The 22,468-nt window shown below is 36.2% G+C and overlaps 2 protein-coding genes across 2 annotated transcripts; both read left to right on the top strand.

Moving 5' to 3' along the window:
• Positions 1–9,301: 9,301 nt before the first annotated feature.
• On the top strand, positions 9,302–9,958 carry LOC114456305 (putative olfactory receptor 13C6). Its single transcript, XM_028437963.1, has one exon. The coding sequence runs from the start codon at positions 9,302–9,304 to the stop codon at positions 9,956–9,958; it is 657 nt and encodes a 218-aa protein (XP_028293764.1).
• A 2,131-nt stretch (positions 9,959–12,089) lies between these two features.
• Positions 12,090–15,161, top strand: LOC114456712 (uncharacterized). The gene is made up of 2 exons (XM_028438663.1): positions 12,090–12,320; positions 14,218–15,161. The coding sequence occupies exons 1-2, from the start codon at positions 12,292–12,294 to the stop codon at positions 14,903–14,905; spliced, it is 717 nt and encodes a 238-aa protein (XP_028294464.1). The 5' UTR covers positions 12,090–12,291; the 3' UTR covers positions 14,906–15,161.
• The last annotated feature ends 7,307 nt before the right edge of the window (positions 15,162–22,468 follow it).

Here is a 22,468-nt window from a genome sequence, read left to right as displayed (position 1 = left end):
GCATTTCCATCTATATTATTTAAAGGCATGAGCGCAGATTTTGTCCAATTAATTTTGTAACCTGATAAGTTGCTGAAATTATTAAATACCTTAATAAGTGGTTGGATAGAAGTGGCACAGTTGTTTAAGAACAAGATTATATCATCTGCATACAATGATATTATATTTTATGGTCGCCTATTTTAATAGGGGATGCTGTAGATTGTCTAATGGCTTGTTCTAGAGGTTCCAGAGAGAGACAAAATAAAAGTGGCGAAAGTGGACACCCCTGTCTTGTTCCCCGCTGTAAGGTAATAGGGGAAGAGATTATGTCACCTGTTAAAACGCATGCTAAGGGGGAATGGTAATGCTTTCATCATTGTTATAAAATTATTTATAAATCCAAAACGTTGCAGTACCACCCACATATATTCCCACTCTATCCAATCAAAGGCCTTCTCTGCATCAAGCGAGAATAAAGCACAGGGGTGTTGGATGTGTTTCGGCCAAATCTATGATGTGTAGTAGTCTCCTCATGCTGTCCGATGCATAGCGCCCCTTTATGAAGCCTGTTTGATCTTCGTTGAATAAAGATTCAATAACGTTCTCAAGGCAAACAGCAAGTGCTTTAGCATATAATCTTCAGATCACTTGATAGTAAGGATATTGGTTTAAAACTGGAGCATTCCAAAGGATCTTTTCCCTTTTTCAAGAGTAAGGTTATGAGTGCTGTTTATTGATCTCTATGAAAGGCACCACTCTTAATCGCAATGTTAAATGACTTAAGTGTTTGGGTGCCCACTATATCCCAGAGTTCCAAATACAGCTCTGGTGGGAGACCATCCAGGCCAGGTGATTTACCTTTGTTGAGACCTTTCAAAGCCCTATGCAACTCATCCAACTTTAACTCAGTCTACAAATTAGCTTGAACTTCTTGCTGTAGAGTGGGAAGCTCTAAATTGTTAAGAAATTGTGTACATGTAGTATCATCATGAATAATCTCAGATTTATATAACTTTTCATAAAAGGATAAAAATGTTGTACTAATGACCTATGGATTTGTTGAGGGTTTGCCATCAGGTTTATTTATTGCTGAGATATTAGTTTTTATTTCACATTCCTGCAGCATAAGCGCCAGAAGGTGACTAGGTCTCTCTGATTCAAAGTAGTATTTTGGCCTACTTCTATGCAGGATAAATTCTGCCCTTGACAGGGACAGTGTTGTATTCATTTTTAAAGATGTCAGTAGTTTGGCCTGAACCTCTGTGAAGTTATTTTTTTGTAAAGTCTATTGATTGTATTTTGTTTTCAAAATTTATTTGTCGAACTCTTGTCTTTGCTAGAGTTGAAGACAATGAGATACAGAAACACAGATAAAACACTTTGTGGCCTCCCATAATATCTGTGGGTTAGAGAACTCTTGTGCATTAATGTCCAAAAACTCTTTTAATTGAGTTTTAAGTGAAATGATAAATCCTGAGTTAATTAGTAAGGACGTATTTAGTCGCCACCTTGTTCCTTTTTTTTAATATTGGGTAAATCAATGTTGCACAGTAGTGCAGAGTGATCGGACAGTAGTCTCGGTAAAATAGTGATGAATATATTTGTGTTAATTTGTATTATTCTGTAATTAAAGCTGGGCTGAGAAAAATATAATCTATACGGGAGAATGTCTTGTGTCTAGCAGAGAAAAATGTATAATCTCTTGCATTAGCATTTTGTATATGCCAAAGATCATGCAAAGCAAGATCTTTAATAAGTGTATTCAGCAGGTTAGATGATAGATTGGCAGTAGCATCTGAATTTGATCTATCAAGAGATGGATTAAGGACTGCATTCAAATCACCCCCCACTACAAGGGAACAATCATTTTGTTCTAATAGTGTGTTTCCAATGAAAATAAAAAGGTCTCTATCAGGCTCATTTGGACAATATATGGATGTAAAAGCTAATTTATGATTAAGAATGGGTTTCCCGGTCCCTCATCTTGGACCCTGCTCTCCTCTGGGACTTCTATGCTGGGCATCCCACTAAGCCGGGTCGGCCGCCAGGAGGCGTCCCTTGAGGGGGGGGGTACTGTTAGGGTTTGTTCTGTTTCCCCTCCCCCTTGTTTTTTTGTTTCTCTACAGGGCTGTTGGGTGACGGGGGCGTGGCTGAGACCTGCAGCAACGAGGCACACCTGATCCTTGTTGATGAGCCTGATACAAAAGCTCTGTTCAGTCCTCTCCACGCTGCCAGAAAATTCCGTCACGCTCGGTGCTGTTAGAGCTGTTTTGTTTGATCACTAAGGATTTTTGATACTTGCCTGTTTCCTCCTTTGCTCAGGATATCTTCTGTGCCTCACTGCGTTCCTGGGTCCGTCCGCTCCCAGCCAGCCTCCGTCACCTCAGCCACTTCGGGTTTTTTTCTAAAAAAAATTCTTAACGCTTTCCTGTCTCCGTCTCCGCTTTGGGGTCCAACTTGAATCCTTAACAAAGCCGACCAGCCTTATGTTATTCCTTCGCCCCCTGTCCTCCAGGTCCGTCAACTTTGTGGTAAGGAGGTCAAGCTGCAACTTTAGCTCGCTTAGCGAACGCCTATATTCCCATGCAGCGGCCTGCACAGCATCCATTTGGTCCTGGGTCCTCTTAGCAGACTTGCTCACTTTATCGAGTTCATTGGTAATGCCATTCACGGCTTCAGCAGTCTTTTGTATTTCTGTTTGCATGTCATGTAAAGCTGGTACCAGGATTGAATCCACAGCATCCCTAATGGCGGAGGCAACAGCTGAATCCAGTACACCGCGTTGATCTTCAAGTGCTAGCTTAATGCCGTTAGCAATGGCTGCATCCAGTTCTTCCTTCGAGATGGCAGATTCTTTAGTTTTTCTTTATAGGCGACTGTTCAGCCTCCCTTTTCCAAGCGTCTTTGGTTGAGGAAGTACTCATGATGAGATGGACGTTGAAGTATTTGTTGTATAATATCGGATTATTGAAAAAAAATGACTATGCTAGGCAGAGATAGACACTACGCTGGCATCGCAGTCCAGGGATCATGTGATCCCAGCAGGAAAGTCTCTTGTTTAATAAATTTACTGGTAATGTCTTGGAAACTCACGGCAAAAGATGGCAGATGGATTCTAACTGTATTCAAACTAGACAATTCTCTTTTCATACTATGCAATGTATATGGTCACAATGGAGTAACTCAAGCTAAAAATATGTTTTATCAGATTTATTCCAAAATTGAGTATCAACAAGGAAACCATAAAGATGCAGAACTAATTATTGGAGGTGACTATAATGATGCTCCAAATGATTCAATAGATAGAATCCTGGAAAAAAACTCTCAAAACTTCTGTTTTAAAGCTACATCTTACCAAACTGAAAAACTTCTTGTGACAGACATCGTGAATGACATTGAGTTTTTTAACCCTAGCTGTAAGGAATTTACCTGGTGTAATGCTAGACGCACTCAACACTCTAGAATAAACTCATGGTTAACATCTTCATCTTGTATACAATTTATATCTGAGGTTTCACATTTACATGCTCCATTATCTGATCACAAAATGATTTTGATTCTCGTTTCTGGTTCCAAAGATAACAATAATAATCTAAGAGGATACTGGAAGCTAAATAAAAACTTACTTAAAGATACAATCTTTCAACACTTTGTGAAACAAAATGCACTAAATATTTTCAATGATGAAAAGTTAAATAATATTCAAAAATGGGAGTATTTCAAATTCAAAATTAGAGAAACTGCTATTCATCGTAGCAAAGAAATAAAGAAAATTAACAATGCAAAAGAAAGAGGAGTTATGGATAGTTTAAAGCCCTTATTAGATAAAGAGAATCTTTCTATAAGAGAGCAAACAAAAAAATTACAACTCTAAAAAGAAATGGATAAATTATATAATGATGCAGTCAAATTATAAACGATCTAGAGCTAAATGGCTGGAAAATGGAGAACAAAATTCTATGAGGATAATCAAGGTGCTATTGCATTAGCAAAAAAATCCAGTGAGCAGGCAAAGGTGTAAGCACGTTGACATAAAATACCATTTTGTTAGGTCAACTGTGAACGATGGAAAAGTGACATTACACTATTGCCCTACAGAGGAGATGTTAGCAGACGTGATGACAAAACCAGCATCACAGCACAAGTTGTTCAAGTTTTCAAAACTTATTTTTGGAGTTTAAAATGTTATTTGTGCATTTTTGTTTTGTTTATCCTAGCAAAGGAAGCTGACAATATGAGAGCAAGTGGGGGTGTTAATATATTGTTAACACATGTATGTAAATAATTAATATGCTCTCAATTGTATTTTTACTTTATTATGTTTGACTCCTGACCCCACCTGTTGGCACCGTGTGATGCGATGTATAACTCCGCCTGTTAATAAAAAGTAGTTCCGGTCATGCAACGAGCTTGTACGGTTGTTGATGACTTTTCAAGCCATTTTGTATCATCCCCTCTTTAACCCAATAGTGTACGGGTTGAAGATGAAGGAAATATCCAAACACTTAAAAAGGTTGTTCTGCCAATCAAAGTCATTTAATGCATTTAAAACCTTTGTATTGCAGTATGTTTGGTGGCAATAATCAACTCTAGATGCACTGAATGTTGGGATGTATTGAAACAGTTATTGTGTCTATATGAGGTTAGGGTCTTTTTTACATGAGGTTTTATTTCAATCCTTTTTCTTGTTGAAGAGTGTCACTTTTACATGAAAGCTCCAGTTATTTGCTTAATTGCATTTGTCATTAAAATTGTACAACGTTAAAATGTGCTTATATTTACCATTTTGTTAAAACATATTTATATTTTGTGTTTATTAATGCCAAAGCCAGTTAGAATTGCTCATCTTTTTTCTTTTTTTTTTTTAAGTCATGGCTTTTTGTGTGTAATTGTAATGGAAATGTAATTTTTGAGTTTCTATTAAATGGAAAACCTTGAACACCAGCATGTACACATTGTTGATATTCATTAATGTTCTTTCTTGAATGCACATTAGCTCATCCACAACCTCAATTCTCTGGAAGAATTTCAGCAATGCATTTTCTTTTTGCACTTAATTCTATGTAAGATACTGTCTATAATTTTCCAAATGTACTCTTTATGAAATAAACAAGCTACACGCTTTACAACCTCTTTGAAATGAAACATCTCAGCCCTACACTACGAAGCTGGATCTACAGATCCAGGCTGTCTGTTTGTTCACGGGTTTGACCAAACCAAACATTTACACTCCCAGAGCGGCTTTACAAAGACGTTAACTTTAGCCTGGGGTTTCCAACCTGGATCAGTGAGATGATAAAGGAGAAACCATGCAGAGCAGCCTACTTCACCATCAACAAACAGACAAATATGAATAACTCATCATCAAGCTCTGCAGAAGCCTGATAATGATCCTGGTCATTTCAATCAGATGTGTTGGAAGAGGGAAACATCTAAAACATGCTGGATAGTGGCCCTTGAGGACCAGGATTAATGACCTCTGATATACGTAGACACCACATTGCCTGCTGCAGCCCACTAGAGCGGTGCATTAACAGGGTGTGGAAAACTGTGAGCAGGGAACAAAACCTGCAGGACACGAGGAGGTTGACATAAGACATGTAAGACAATGATCTAGAAATCACACTGTGTCCATGAACTCAGCTAAATAGTGAGGGAAGCTTGATTGAGAATGGGCCACACCTGGGTGGAAAACATGAAGTCAAAACCCAAACACAATGACATCACCGGGAGGTGGAGACATGAGCAGGAACACCTGGAAACACAAAGACATGAGTAAACACAGGAGATACTCAAAAATCAGAATAAACTAAGACTAAATAACTAAAAGAACCACAAGGGCTAAACACAAAGAAAACTAAACAGAACCTGACAGGGTGACCATTTTGGAACGGTGGCAATTTCTCCTACAGTACATTACATCTATAGAGGAATGATGTGTTTACACAAGATAGATAGATAGATAGATAGATAGATAGATAGATAGATAGACAGACAGACAGACAGACAGACAGACAGACAGACAGACAGACAGACAGACAGACAGACAGACAGACAGACAGACAGATAGATAGATAGATAGATAGATAGATAGATAGACAGACAGACAGACAGACAGACAGACAGACAGACAGACAGACAGACAGACAGACAGACAGACAGACAGACAGACAGATAGATAGATAGATAGATAGATAGATAGATAGATAGATAGACTTAAATAAAACAAAAGGAACCCAGAAAACGTTCAAGCGTGGTCAGGTTTTTATTGATAAAATTGCATACATTGCATTTGACAATTATTATTACTATTGTATAGATGTACTACTACTGTATTATTGTTGTTATTGTTTTTCTTATAATTATCTCTCTATTCTCATATTATTGTATTGTTATTTTTATTAATATTTTAAATTATAGTGACTGGTATCCTCATTGTATTATTATTATTATTATTATTATTATTATTATTATTATTATTATTATTATTATTATTATAAGCATTACTACTATTATTATTATTATTAAATATTACTGTCACTAATAATATTATGTCCCAATCATCATCATCTTTATTATTATTGTAGCCAATGAACTGAAACATTCAAGGAACAAGAACATAAACAATCAAACTATCTACAAGAGTATTTAGTATTTGACTCCCTGTCTCAGCCGAACAGTTTGTCCTGTCCTGTCAAGGTCATCTGTGTTGAAATGCTCACTGCAAAGCATGGACCTCTCAGTTGCCACAAAATCTTCCCGTTTCACTGCCCGTTCCCATTGTGTCTTTAAACCACTGTCTTTGGGAAACTTTAAACATGTGAGCAATGTAGCCAGAGATAAAGAATTGTCTACAACAAAAATAATCCCATCATTAATTAGGCCTATTATTAGCTTTATTAAATAGCTCAAATACATTCATCATGTCTTTTTATTACTATAGACTTATTTTGGTTCTTTTTTCAGACATTAAATTCAAGAGTAGATGTTGCTCTTTACCTTTTTTAGCTTTACAGTTTGGCAAAAAAATAGTCGGCTGGTGTTGTGGCGCACGTAGCGGGGCGGTCGGATCCGTTGGGCCCGGTGAATCTGACAGCTCTGCTGGGCGTGCCACACGTGCCGGCTCACACGCTGTCAGTGAGATGCTTCTGAGGAAGGTGAGAGACATCCCCGAAACTGTAAAGCTAAAAAATGTAAAGAGCAACATCTACTCTTAAATTTTATGTTTGAAAAAAGAACCAAAAAAAGTCTATAGCTCTAATAGATGCTGAATTCTTTCTAACCCATCAATTACTGCAGTAAGTCTGTTTTTTTCTGTGTAACAGGTTGTTGCTAGGAACCCTAGATTCATAACATCAATGGTTCTGTCTGTCCTGTCTGTGTTTATTTCACTATAGCTATAATAATCTGCTAACAATATATTATTTCTTACATGTTCATGCACCGCTGCCTCCACCAGCACCGTTCCAAGATGGCGGCGCTGTAGACGTGTCCCTCTACAGTCGATGTGGCGTCTACGTATATAATGTCTATGCATATATGTACTAGGGGCTGAACAACTTCATATTTTTGAAAAGTTGACTTTATGTGCTTACGAGTTGAGTCGACGTCAACTAGTCGATCACCAAGAGCTGAAGCCGATGCTCACAGGGTGGTGGCCAAGTGGCAGCCGAGTGCCGGCTTTGGTGGAGGAAGCCAAAGCTACCGTAAAAAGAGCCCAAACGCTCTGGCTCTGAGGAAGCCTTGGGGCTTAACAGTTACCGTTGACTCACGGTAGGCGAAGCAGGAGTGTTCCTGGGTTTACTTAGCTTCTATAGCATGTCCCGTGTCCCAGGCATACCTGTCAAGTTTTGAATTTGAAAATAAGGGACATTTTCTGGCGCCCACTATGAGCCGTCCCACTCGCCCAACCAAGCTCCAGTATTCCTAATATTTTAAGATATGTGTAGAAGAAATCTAAAATAGCCACTTGTCAACCACTTACTAAATACAATTATGTGATTAGAATCTGGTAGGTTGATCTTTATTAACATTAAAATGCTGTGAACATTCCTACTAGGGCTGGGCAATATCGACCAAAACTTTTATCTCAATATTTTTTCTCAAAATGGTGACATATGATATAAATCTAGATCATTTTATTTTGAATGAAGTCTGAGAAGAAAGATAATTCTGGGTTAAATTTGCTGATCCAAAATGCTAAACAGGCTCATTTACTAACAAACAGCTGCTCAATATGTGCAACATTTGGTTTTTTCTCCTGTAAGGGACAGCATGTGTGAGTGATATGTAATCTGTAATATGGCTTGTTATGGGGAAGCTCTGAGTTAGGACTCTGTTCTGAGAAGAAAAAGCAGTGACTCTTAAAACTAGTATTTTGATACAAAATAAACTATTATATATAACAGAAAACTCATTTTAAATCTCGATATATCGCCCAGCCCTAATTCCTAAATTATAAAACAGTCTAAATTAAAACATAAATGGATATATTAAGCACGTGTTTATTTAATATACTTACAGTTCATATACAAGTCAACACGTTGCATATTTACTGTTAATTTCCAAATGCTTGTTTTTAAGTTAGACATGTACGTTTTATTTTCATAACATATTTTATTTTAATATTTCATCCTCACTCATGTGGTTTCTGGTATTCACTAATGACTTATTAGACACATTTATTACAGACTTTACATCCTTTAACACTTTGTGAAAGCAGTGTATATTTGTGGAGCTTGTGATTGGCTGATTTTTCATGGTGACGTACGCCATTCCTTCCCCCGTGGTAGATGCTAGAATCTCAGTTAATAACGATGTCACATATGAAAACACAATAGTTATCACTCGACACATTTCACAACAAAGCTCAATGTCCCTGACGTCCCACCTTCAAACAAAACCTAATTTGGCCATTCATGAAAAATCTACTTAACCTCCCACTTTTCTATAGCAATACATACTTCCTATAGGCACTGCACTAGAAATACTTCAAAATATTATCAAAAAACCTACAATGAAATAAGTGCCGGTCAAAATCTGGGAGGTGCCGGATCTTGCTGCTGCAAGATTTGGCACAAATGAAGTTCTGCCTTTCTTTAACCTTGTAAGTTGTTACTGAGGTTAATGAGATCCTTGGAGAGAAAGGAAATGCTATATAACAACTTTGCTCCAACTTAATCCCTCTGTCTGACCGACATAGATGATGAGAACCTGAGGTCATTTGGAGGACTGGTATGTCAGGTGTTGCACTTTAAACCTAATCATTTGTTCTTGTTACAGGTCAAGAGACAAATCTGTGATTCGTCACAATTGTGAGATGGGTGAGGAATTCAATGAGACATATATAACACTTGGGGGCTTTGAAGGCATGGAAAACTATAGATATCTTTATTTTATCCTTGTGTTGACGCTGTGCATTTTATCAATTTACAGTAATGCTATTATCATGTATATTATCTGGGAACATCAAAACCTTCATGAGTCTATGTACATTTTCATTGCAGCTTTATCAGTAAACTCACTTTTAGTCAGTATAAACATTTACCCAAAACTTCTGATTGATTTTCTATCTGAGAAACAAACTGTATCCTATTCAGTCTGCCTTCTTCAGTACTTCCTATGTTACTGTTTAGGTATTGTAGACTTATTACTATTGGCAGCCATGGCCTTTGACAGGTATGTGTCCATATGTAAGCCTCTGGTAAATCCAAACATCATGACTAACAGGACTGTGGTTGTTGTACTAGTTTTTGCCTGGTTTGTGCCTGCTTCTCAAATGTCAGTGTCCACTGTGTTGAGTGCCAAGCAGAAAGTCTGTCATTTTGTTATAAAAGGATTTTTCTGTCCCAACTCTATCTTTAAGCTACACTGTGTGAACTCAAAAGTGATATCAGTATTTGGTTTGTTGTCTTGCATGTTTATATTGGGTATTTGTCCTGTGTTTTTTGTTTTATTCACATATGCTAGAAGTTAGTGTTCATCACATGTACAAATAAATCAATTTCACTGATAATTTACTATATACAGTACATTTCATAGTCATTCCTATGCATAGGACCACAGGTTAGACACACACACACATTTAGCTCACTTTCCTCAAATTTTTCAATTTTGCTTTCATTTGAGACAAATTCATGTAATACTGCAAGTTCTATATCATTGGTAAAAATGTGTAAACATGAAAAATCAATCTAAATGTTAAATCCAAATGTTAAATCTAAATGTTAAATCGGTCGCTACCCCGTGTGAAATGTGGGTTTTAGATTCAGATTTAACATTAGGATTTAATATTTACATTCAGATTTAATATTTACATTTAGATTAGTTTTCCATCAGTACACTTTTTTAATAATGATATAGAACATGCTGTTTTTCATGAATTTCTGTCTCAAATAAAAGAAAAAAATTGCTAAATGTGAGGAAAGTCAGCTAAATGTTCAAAATATGTTTTTTATGAAAAAGTGATCGAGTCTTTACATTCGGCACCCCATACCTAACTGGGGTGAATAGTGGATGTGTGGAGTGCACGCACTGCATATGAGGCCCCCCCCCCCACACACACACACACACACACACACACACACACACACACACACACACACACACACACACACACACACACACACACACACACACACACACACACACACACACACACACACACACACACACACACACACACACACACACACACACACACACACACACACACACACACACACACACACACACACAGTTTATTGTAATATGAAAGATTTGTAAATGACCCTTCGGGTGAATCGCACCATTTCTGTCATTTGTCTTGAATTTTGCAAAGTAAAGTTAATTAAAATAACCTGCTGTGTCCTTAAGCTGCTGAGTGTCATTATTCCTTACTGACAATATTTGTTCTTTTTTTTTTCCTTTGGTTATATTTGCCAAAATGTGTTTGTAATATACATGTAAAAATGTAATAGCCAAGCTTTCTTCATCTGGGTAACAAAAAGCATGGGTACAATGAACAGGCTTATCTAATAAAGGCAATCAGTCACATGTTTGTTACACCATTATTGATCATGTGGGAGATGTAGTTCAGAAGGAGAAAGAGGAGTTTGTAGTGAGAAAACTAATTATATACACAAATATATAAACAGTGTGAGAACAAATACTTGGTATGAAAGGATGAGGACACTGCATACACATCAGGCAGACGGTCAATATGCAGTGTCTAAAACCATGGCTAATCTAAAAAAATCAAAAGTGACACAAAATGTTGATATTGTGCTGCTAGTGATTAATAAAAGGCTCTTTGTGACATTTTTATCCACTGACTTTCACCAATTATTGTTTCTCTTGTAAAACTATATTGAAAAATAAAATTAAAAAAAAGTTTATATCGCCTATCACAATTTTGAGGAAAAATATAGAAATATGAATATTGGTCTATGTCACCCAGACCTAATGTAAACAAAGCAGTAATGTTTTATCTCGTAAAACATGTAATTGTCCAAACTGTGAGAAATGAGGGGTCCGAAACACGGCTTAAAGTAGGATTTTATTAACATGAGTGTTACCTAAAAAAAAAATAAATAAATAAATAAATCACTGATATGCTGCCTTGTTATGTAGCAAGTGTTGCTAATGTTACACTTCTTTAGTTAAACTAAGTAAAAAGGCTGTGTCACTGAAAATAACTTGTCGACATTTTTGTTTGATGTAAATTGTACATAGAACCAGTTTGATAAATTGCTTACATGATTTTTTATTATCTTGTATCCAAATTTTCCATTTAGGGCAATATTTTAAGTTGGTGAAATGGTTTGTTTTATTGATAAATAACTTTAAAATAATCTAAATGATCTGAATGAAGAAAAAAAAAAAAAATGATTGCGATTTTATAAAGAAAAAATTGTGATTTTTATTTTATTTTTTTTCCTTATTGCCCCCCTCCAAAAAAATGTTTTTCTTTGTAAAATCGCAATAACAGTTTTTTTTGTTTGTATGTTTGTTTCTTTGTTTCTTTAAAATAAATAATTTGTCATTTTGTTTCCTGAAATGTTTTGTTTTGCTTTAAATGCAATTGTTGAGCTGAAAAAACTGTGTTGACCAATCAGATGAGAGGTTGGGTTGCCTGGGGAACAAGCCTAACTGTCCATTACTAACAGTCCACTTTTATTGTCAGTTGCTCATCATCTCTGTGAGTAACAGCACCATTTTTGTGGAGCTCTTCAAACAAATTTTCTTCAACTGTGTTGATCAGACGACATCTTGTGGTGAAACCACATTTCTACCAGTGGAAACAGGAAACTGGACGAACTGGATGAAAAAATGACGGCCCAGCAGCATCAGCTTGAAAGGTAAGACATTTTTTTATGAATTCGTTTTTTTTATTTATATTTATTTTTTGGGAGGGGCTAAAATCATATATTTATAACTATTTCCTTCATCATTTTGTAAATATTTATTTAGAAAATGGTCCTGCCTCACTTCCAAATGTTTTGTAGTAGTTTTATGTCAATCAGAAAGACTCCACATGTTGGAGAAATAATGAAAACGTATGGTTTATACCAGTGTTTCTCAAATGGGGGTACGTGTACCCCTAGGGGGGAGGCAATGGCACTACAGGGAGTACTTGAGAGAGATAGAGTAAAATTAACAATAGAAAGCTTTGAAAAATGGGGTTTTATGAGGTTTATTTCTAGTTAAAAATGATCATACTAAATTTTACCGGAAACTTACAAAACGACATTAAAAACACACAAAATATGAGAAAAATATACAAAAGGACAAACAAACACACACACACTAAGATAGAAAATGACTTACTATTACCAGCTAACACACAAAACAACAACAAATACACCAGTGTTTGAAATAACGGCGTTTAAAATAACGGCGTTTGTTTTTCAGTAACAGGTTAATCTAACTAATAAACTTTTTACGCCATTACAACTCCGTTAATGTTAATGAACATTAAATGCGGTGAGTTACATGTATTGATTGAATAAACTGTGATCAGAAAGATCCCCTGGCTTCATATGCAGCTATTGTGAGGAGGTGGGTTAAAACAAGGTGAGCGATTATGATTGGCTAAGACGGCGTCATGTTTCATGGCAGCCAATCAGAGACAGTGTTTTTACACATGTGGCAGCACACACACAACCACTACAGATTTGATGAAGAAGCAGAGATGGCGATCGTGGAGCATTCCGATGAAAAGTTGTTATTTTTAAGGTGGCGATACAAATACTACTTTAATTTAATTGTGGTCAAAGGCAAGAACGTGCATGTGAAGTGTACTTTATATCCAGGAGTGAAGACTTTGTCCACATCCGTTGTAAGTAACTAGAATTTAATGAAGCACCTCACAATGACACACGGTTTTTTTTTTTTTTTTTTAAAGTATCGCAAATACTTACTTTCCTTGTTAATGAGTTACTTTTATTAAAGAGTAATTAAGTTACTAACTCAGTTACTTTTTGGATCAAGTAGTGAGTACCTATAACTAATATTAATAGTTATAATTACTATATAATATTACTTTTTTAAAGTAACGTTACCAACACTGAAAGACACACAAAATAAGAGAAAAATATAGTGAATAATAAAAAAGAACAGACAAACAACAACAAAATAGACACTAAAAACACACAAAATGATGTTAGAAATGATATTGATTAGTTATTAATATTAATATTATTATTTTCAGTTCATGATCTAATCATTAGAACATGAACTGAAAATACAAGGGTCAGTCTTGGTCCCACGTGATGAAGGAGATGATCGTAAATGGTAAAATCTATAGAAATAAATCTATTCAGGAGGCACTAAATACTGTTTCATTCTATTTATTTACAAAATGAGATTCTTTCAAATGTGTGTTATCACTCATTATTTCCATCATTGTGCTTTATAGTTGTTTTTTCACAGACTTCTGAATAAAATGTTGTAGTCAGATAAAAGGGAGTACTTGGATTCAGAAATAAGAGAAAAGGGGTACTTGAGTCAAAAAAGTTTGAGAACCACTGGTTTATACTGTATGAAGTAACGATCTGTAGCCATTGGAGAGAAAAAGAATCTCAGAGCTGACTTTTAATTAGAATCTTCAATCTGAAGTGAGGCTTAACTCGTAACTGGAACTACACACTTCCAGCTAATATGATGATAAAACATGGACAGGCTAAACCACAATGATGAGTACTTTTTTGTATTTATTTTCATGAATCCTAACCTGATTCCATGTCTATGTTACAGATCACAGAGAAAGGACAAAGTGTGGATAATCGGCTCCAGTTACATCCGGCGGGGCGAGGAGGCTGCACTAAAGTTTTTTGGAGACAATTTGGGACTGGACGCCAACGTGCACTGGTTTGGAAAAGGAGGGATGAGGTGGGAAGGAGTTCTGCCTTGTTTTTATGGTCAGCTTTCCACCCAGGGACCCCCTGACATCCTCCTGGTTCACGCCGGAGGAAACAACCTGGGCATAAACAGTGCAAATAGTCTGGCCTACACTATTAAAGAGGACTTTACCAAATTGCACATTAAATTCCCTGCAATGAAGATCATCTTCTCCTCCATTAATGAACGCAGATCCTGGAGGTACGGGAAGCTGTCCCTGATCATCAGGGACAGAAAAACCATCAATCATTTTGTCAAGAGGGCGTCTGTCTGTTTCAAAGGAGACGTTGTTGAACATCCTCTCCTGCGATTCTACAAACGATCACTGTTTATTCCAGACGGAGTTCATTTCTCTGATGAGGGAAACCACTTATTCTTGACAAGCATCCGCTCCACCCTCCAGAACTTTCTAAAGGAGTCAAAAATACCAACAAGGACCATCTCTGGGGCAACGATGCCAATAAGGACATTCTCAGTGACAAAAAGCAGTACAGCAACCGTCTCTGGACATAAAAAGAACATTACACCAATCAGCTGGCCTTGAGGAGGAGGAGGAGGGGCTGGTTGTGGTCACCTGGTGGCACCCCCCACCCCTTTTCTACAATACTGCTTATCTACTGCCCACCCAAATCTATGAGGTGCCAAGTGTAAAAATGACCCATTATTGTTTATCTTGTAGAACTATTGAAAAAAAAAAAAATAATAATGGAATTTATATCACCTATCGCCATATTGAGGAAAAAAATAGAGAGATGAATATTGGTCCATATCACACAGGCCTAATGTAACCAAAGCAGTAACATTTTATCTTGTAAAGAATATGATTGTCTAAACTGTGTGAAATGAGGCGTTCAAACACTGCTTAGTGTAGGATTTTATTAATATGATTGTGTTACCTCAATAACAAATATAAATCACTAGACTGATGTGCTGTATGTTATGTAGCAAGTGTTGCTAATGCTAATGTTACACCACTTTAGTTAAACAAAGTAAAAAGACTGGGACTAAAATAACTTGTCTTGTAATTACCTTGTCCTAAATTATCTTTTATTCCTATTTTTCATTTCGGGCAATGATTTTAAGAAGGTTTTATTAAAATAACTTTAAAATAGTCTAAATGATTTGAGTGAAAAAAATCGTGATAAAATCGCGAGCGTGATTTCACAAAGAAAAAATTGTGATATATTTTCCCATATCGCCCACCCCTATGTTAAATCTAGATGTTTAAATCTAATTCTAAATGTTATATATCATATCTAAATGCTTAATCTTATATCTAAATATTAAATCTAAATCTAAATGTTGAACCTAAATATTTCGCACATATGCTAATTTACCCCACCCCTTGTAACCTCAACCATTACACAAGCAGAGACACACACAGCCGCTCCCACACACCCTTTCACCAATGCCTGTCTGGGTGATATGCACTCGATCTCCACCGCCGGGAGAGAACCAGCCATACATATCACCCAGGCAGGCATCGGTGAAGAGGTGGGTGGGAGCGGCTGTGTGTGTTTCTGCTTGTGTATTGGTTGAGGTTCCAAGGGGTGGGGTCAATTAGCAAATGTGTGAAACATTTAGGTTAAGGTTAGAGTAGTAGTTAGAGCGGGCGGTGTTCAGGGCAGTTTTGTATAGTTGAAGGTGATCGGAGTAGGCTTGGAGATGGACTGTTAGACCTTTTTTTTATGTGGAGACGTTCAAGTTGGCGTTTGTGGGTTTTTAGTTTTCTGAGGTCGGGGGTGTACCAGGGGGCGGTGTGTGTAAATGAGACTAATTTGGTTTTGGAGGGGGCAAGTTGGTCGAGGCAGGAGGAGAGGCAATTATTGTAATGATTAACAAGGTCCGTGGGGTCGTCAGAGAGCGGGGGGGGGGGGGGGGGGGGGGGGGCAGACAGAAGGTTAAGAAGAGAAGTGGAAAAATCATGAGAGATGGATTTCAGGTTTCTAAAACAAATGGTTTGCTTGTCGTTGGGGTGGAGGGTGGGGAGGGGGAGGTGGAGGTCCATGGTGATAGCCAGATGATCGGAGATGCAGAGGTCAGTACTGGAAAGTTACTGGATGGTGAGACCAGTGGAGCAGACTAAATCTAGGGTGTGGCCATGGGTGTGTAAGGGGAAGTTGACTTGCTGAGTGAAGTTGTGGCAGTCCAGTAGAGCAAGGGATTCAGAATGACTGAAAGGATGTTGTGGATATGGTGCTGATGTTGAGGGCTTTTTTATGGACTGAGGCTATGCCACCGCCCCGGCCAGTGAGATGGGGCTGTTCAATGTGAGTGTAACCAGGGGGAGTGGCTTTGTTTAGTGAGAAATAGTCCAGAGGTTTATGCCAGGTTTCAGTGATGCAGAGGAAGTCCAGGTTATTGTCTGTTATGAATTCATGTAGGATAAGTGCTTTATTGTTCAGTGAACGGGTGTTAAGGAGAGCCAGTTTCAGTATTTTCAGCGTTGAGGGTGGCTGTGAGGAACGAGGGAGTGGACGGAGGATGGGATTGGGCCGTTTTATGCGTTTAGTGTCATTTTTGTAGAGTTTAGGGGGCCTGGCTGTGATTATGGACTGAACGGAAAAGGTGTGAGCAGAGGAACGTAGTAATGGGTGGAGCCTGTAGGGGGAGCTGTGGCAGGAAGAGGTGCTTTGGTGGGGCAAAGTAGAGTAAGGTGAAGGAGACGGTGTGTGTTTTGTAAATAGTCAGTCATGTGGGAAATGCTGGACGTTGTGCTGAAGATTGGCTGTTAAAATACTACTGACCAGTTAGTTAGATTTAACATATACTATTTACATTTAGATTTAATATTTAGATTTAATGTTTAAATTTAGATTTAATATTTAAATTTAGATTTAATATTTAGATTGAGATTTAATATTTAGATTGAGATTTAATATTTAATATTTAGATTTAAATTTAATATTTAAATTTAGATTTAATATTTAGATTTAAATTTAAATTTAGATTTAATATTCAGATTTAATATTTAGATGTAATATTTAATATTTGGATTTAAATTTAATGTTTAAATTTAGATTTAATATTTAGATTGAGATTTAATATTTAGATTTAAATTTAATATTTAGATTTAAATTTAATATTTAGATTTAATAATTAAATTTAGATTTAATATTTAAATTTAGATTTAATATTTAGATTTAATTTTAATATTTAAATTTATATTTAGAATTAATATTTAGATTTAACATTTAGATAAGATTTTGCGAGTCAACTAGTCCCTCTGTTCACTAACCCAACCAGTTGAAGCGGATGGCTGCCACCTCTGAACCTGGTTCCGCTGGAGATTTCTTCCTATAAAAAAAGGGAGTTTTTTCTTCCCGCTGTCGCTAAATGCTTGTTCATGTGGATCTTGTTGGGTTCTTTCTTCTTTTTTACTATGGACTTTATATTTTATTCGGCGCTTTGAGATGACTTTGTTGTATTTTGCGCTATATAAATAAAGTTAAAGTTAAGGTTGAGTTGAATTGAATTTAGATATAGATTTAACAATTAGATATAACATATACCATTTAGATTTAATGCTTTTTTTTACCTCTAAGTGGTTAAATGTAGGAACGTGCTAAATATGAGAAAAGTGAGATAAATAATGAAAATGTGTTCGCTACAACTTTTATACTACATTTTTACACTTGGTACCCCCATACAAATCTACATAACTTTCATCCCTGAGATACAAGACCTCCTTTCCATCTTTTGCTCAACATCTGCACAGAGGGAACTAAACAGAGGGATGACTCTGATGATGAAATCTCTGAGAAAACTTTATTTACATCTCCTTCATTCTCATTCTTGTGTAAAAAGTTGATTTTCTAATTAGAATTGCTGTTAATAAATATTGTGTAATAAATACAGTGTGTCTTGCTGGTTTTTTTCAGGTTAGTTTTATCTTTTCAATGAATCTTCTATACCCCTTCACCACTTTGTTACTGCAATCATTTTAAAAGGTTGTAAATCTAGTGCATGTAAACTTTAGCTTGAATCAGGGTTAGAGTCAATTACATTTTAAAAATACAATTACGCATTCAATTATCCATGTTCAATTACAACGCAATTATGATTACGTTGATGGGCATTTTTTCCAATTACAATTAAAAATAGAAGCATATTTTCCGCTGAAATTCAATTACATTTATGTTCTGAATTACTAAAGTTAAATTACAATTAATCACAATTACTGAGTCTTTAATAAATAACCCCATAAAACTTCAGTTTTCTGTAACAATCAGTTATGATACCAGGTCTGTTTTGACCCATGTCTTAAGTCAGCTGTAGAATACAGTAAAAAATATTATCTTTTATCTAATTTTCTGTCTCAATACTTGGTTACATTGTTAGGCTTTGTTATTCATGAAAATATTAGCCTTAATATTTTTGGTGTGGGCGTCTGAACATTTTTTGTGTCAGTATATAGCCCTAGATTTTCTTTTTCTTTTAATGGTAAAATGATCCTTAAGAGGACAAGTTATGATATGAAACCTATTTTAATCATTTTAACTACATATGTGTAAGCCACAGAACTGTAAAATGCTTCCCCAGTTTTGCATTTAGTTAAATTGTAAATGACAGTTTTTATGCACCAATTTTATTTGAATTACAATATTACAACTTTAACAGAGATTGCCCTATCAGAAGATTGTTTAATAATGGCTTTACAGATGATTATCTAAATCCAATCCATATGTGGATTTAAAATGAAGGCGATTTCTAATCACCAAGCTTTTCTGCAGAGTTTAACGCAATAACTATGTTATGTCAAAATATAATTATATTTCCAAAAGTCAACATGGGTACTATATTATTACCTATAAAATTATTAAAAACTGAAAAAAAGAAAGCTTTTAAATTGTTTTGAAGGACAATATTTTTTACATGGCCTATTTATATTGATCATATTTATTTATATCAAAGAACATATAGAATAGATGGTCATTTGTCCTGATCGATTTGGTTTCTTCTTATGCAGGTCGGTCCACATTGTATCAAAAGACATTTTCTGAGCTCAGTAAGATGTGTGCTTAGACTGCCACCATGTGGTAAGAAAGGAGAAAGCAGCTTTGTAAGTGTTTTTTTTTTTTTGTCATTTAGTTATTCTCCAATCGAACTAGAGAACAACTAAACTTTTTTAACTTGATTAAAACATGTTCAAAGTACCTACCTAGATGATCAGGTCTATTTCTTTCAAATAACAGTACTTCTACTTGAGTAGGATATATCAGTACTCTTTATACCTCTGGTGGCTACATAAGATAAACCTGCCAGATTAAAGAGGCCAAAAGGGAAGCAGGTGGTTTTTACAGAAAAAGCTGATCCAGCCATTTCACAACATGGACAAACACAGTGAAAACTCAGCACAATGCTAATATAATATTGTTATTAGTTATTTGTTGACTTATCACTTATTTATATTTTTAAAGAAGCTTTTATCTTATATCTATTTTTTTCATTTAAATGTTACTTTTCATGTCCACGTTAATGCCCTGAGACTTCAGTTATTAAAAGGCTCTAACTTTTAATTTGGCTCATGTGGATTTTATTTAGAACTTGTAATTTATGTACTATTAAGACACAGATTGATAAATAGATCTATATATAAATATCACCCATGTTTTTGTCCCATATTTGTACGACAGACTGACAGCAGGTCATTAAGGGGAGAAACGGTACTTGTGTGAGAAGCGTGTTGTTTTGTTATGTCAGTAAAATGCTTTGACCTCATCTTTGCCTCCTTGAGTCCAAGAGTGTGCAAATAAGGTTGTGAGTGAGTTAGAAATGATGACGATAAACCTATAGTTGCACGATACCTACGGTACCCCGTGGTACCAAATTATAACAGTTCCTACTATACTAGAAATTCTACACAACGGTTACAGTCACAAACACGAGACAACACATGGCAGAAGCACCGGGCCCCAGCGGTGAGTCTGCCACGGCATCACTAATTTTACTAAAAAATCCAAACTCCAAAAGTCCCATTTGGAACTAATTTGGCTTTAAAAGAAGCAGAGACGATAAAACAATAGGAGATCTACTGTGCAGGCGCTGTCACCAGCTATAGGAGCCAAAGGACTTCCGCACGGACTCAGAGCAACCTTTTTTCTTTATTTTTATTTTATTTTGTTTTAATTTACAGAGATATTAACAATGTACAAACAATATTTACAGTTTGCATACACACAAAAGAGGGATCACATCTAATCTCATAAAACACCAGTGACGTCAATAGTTTTTTTTTCTTAAAGACAGTGGATTTGTTATCATATGTTGATTATTTACATTAGTTAAACATACATTGATGTGCAAAGGAAACCGAATGGTTATTTTTTAAATTTCAACCATATAAATTCTAACTTCATTTATTAGTTGTTTTTTTAATTGCTTTTGTTCATGTACTCTCATCATACACCAAACAACACTATAAGTAATTAATTACACCATTTTGTATCATCCCCTCTTTAACCCAATAGTGTAGTTTAGTTTATTTGTTTATTTGAGCAGTTAAAGTTCTGCTCAAAAGGAGTGGGCCGGAGCAAGAGCTTCTAAGCGCCCACCCCCGAGATCATTACAATGAAAATAACATATCACACAGTACAAGGGAACAAATTACAAGCAATAAAGTACAAGAGCATAGGAACACAGCATGCACACAACACACAACATATCCGTTTGTGATTTAACCTTTGACATCATCAGTGATACGTTTAGCACATCATATTTTGATTGTGATTTTACCTCTTTATCAAAAGAGAACCTGTTACACATCAAAGTGGCTGTTTTACCAGGGACTACACTTACAGAGCACTGTTTGAAATGTTCATATAATTAACAGAAGCGAAGCACAACTACAACAACGTCTCATTTCATGTACGATGTCTGTTACAAGGCAAGTGACAAAAGGCGATAATTTCTTACTTACAGATGTTATCAATCAATGCCAAACATAGTGAACATTCCTTAAAAAACTAACATTTTGTGTGTGTGTGTTTTATAGTGTTAGGTTACTCGTTTAAAAAACTAACATTTTGTGTGTGTGTGTTTTATAGTGTTAGGTTACTCGTTTAAAAAACTAACATTTTCTGTGTGTGTCTCTCTCTCTCACTCAAGTGTGTATAAGGGTGTACGATCTGACGATATTAGATTGTTAAGGATTAAAACATGAGATCGTAGAACCATCTGTAGTTCACATTTGAACCCTCGCGGTGCCGTGTCTGTGTCTTATGTCTGTGGTCCATACACAACACATCCAAAGGTTTTTTTCTCTGCCAAATCACACCATTTGTTAGTCAGCATGTCAGCGTTACGGACACCGAAGAATTATTAAGCACTTAAACAGGACAGAGGTACACCCCCTCCCCCTCCTGGACAGACACAGTCAGCTGTGTTAGCGACTGTCTGTCAGAGGCTCAGTGCAGATGTCTGTCTGTTCTGTAAAACTCTATCAGTTCTGAGTGTTGAAGCACTGAGAGATGTTTGAGAAAACACTGCATGTGTTTCTCTTCTCTAACTAAGTCTCTGTCGCTCCTCAGCAGAGATCTGCTGCTGAAGCTAACGTGGCTGTTTCCACACTCTTAAAGAGACAGTGTCCTGAATGTGATTTTCTTTAAAAATGAATTTCAGCAACTCAGAGCTACCCTAAAAAAAGCAACACTACATCATTTAAACACATTTCAGCCTTAATGAAGGGAAAAGACAAAAGTGACACAAAATGTTGTTATTGAGCTACTGTTGATTAATAAAAGGGTCTTTGTGGCTCCACTGACTTTGACCCATTATTGTTTGTCTTGTAAAACTATTGATAAAAAAGAAATGGTTTTTATTGCCTATTGCCATTTTGAGGAAAAACAGAGATATGAATATTGGTCCATCTAACCCAGGCCTAATGTAACCAAAGCAGTAACGTTTTATCTTGTAAAGGATATTATTGTATAAACTGTGTGAAATTCTCACGCCTTCCACCTCCCTGTTTTTCTTTTCTTTTTTCCAGTGGTGCTGTGAGTGAGTGGCATGATTGCTGATGAGTTCCACCTGCAGAATGCAATCAGCAGCCCCATAAAGGCAGCACCCTGGACTTCAGTCAGTGTCAGATCGCTGAATCACTCAGAGC

The sequence above is a fragment of the Gouania willdenowi genome, chromosome 22 (assembly GCF_900634775.1).
Source record: "Gouania willdenowi chromosome 22, fGouWil2.1, whole genome shotgun sequence".
Taxonomy (NCBI): Eukaryota; Metazoa; Chordata; class Actinopteri; order Blenniiformes; family Gobiesocidae; genus Gouania; species Gouania willdenowi.
Note: the sequence above shows the minus strand (reverse complement) of the source record. Positions and strands in the feature narration are given on the sequence as shown.

Bases quoted from the DNA above. Each gene is read 5' to 3' on its own strand.
- LOC114456305 (XM_028437963.1), top strand. From the start codon at position 9,302: ATGGGTGAGGAATTCAATGAGACATATATAACACTTGGGGGCTTTGAA.
- LOC114456712 (XM_028438663.1), top strand. From the start codon at position 12,292: ATGACGGCCCAGCAGCATCAGCTTGAAAG. The intron at 12,321-14,217 runs GTAAGACATTTT...TCTATGTTACAG, and splicing joins CAGCAGCATCAGCTTGAAAG to ATCACAGAGAAAGGACAAAG.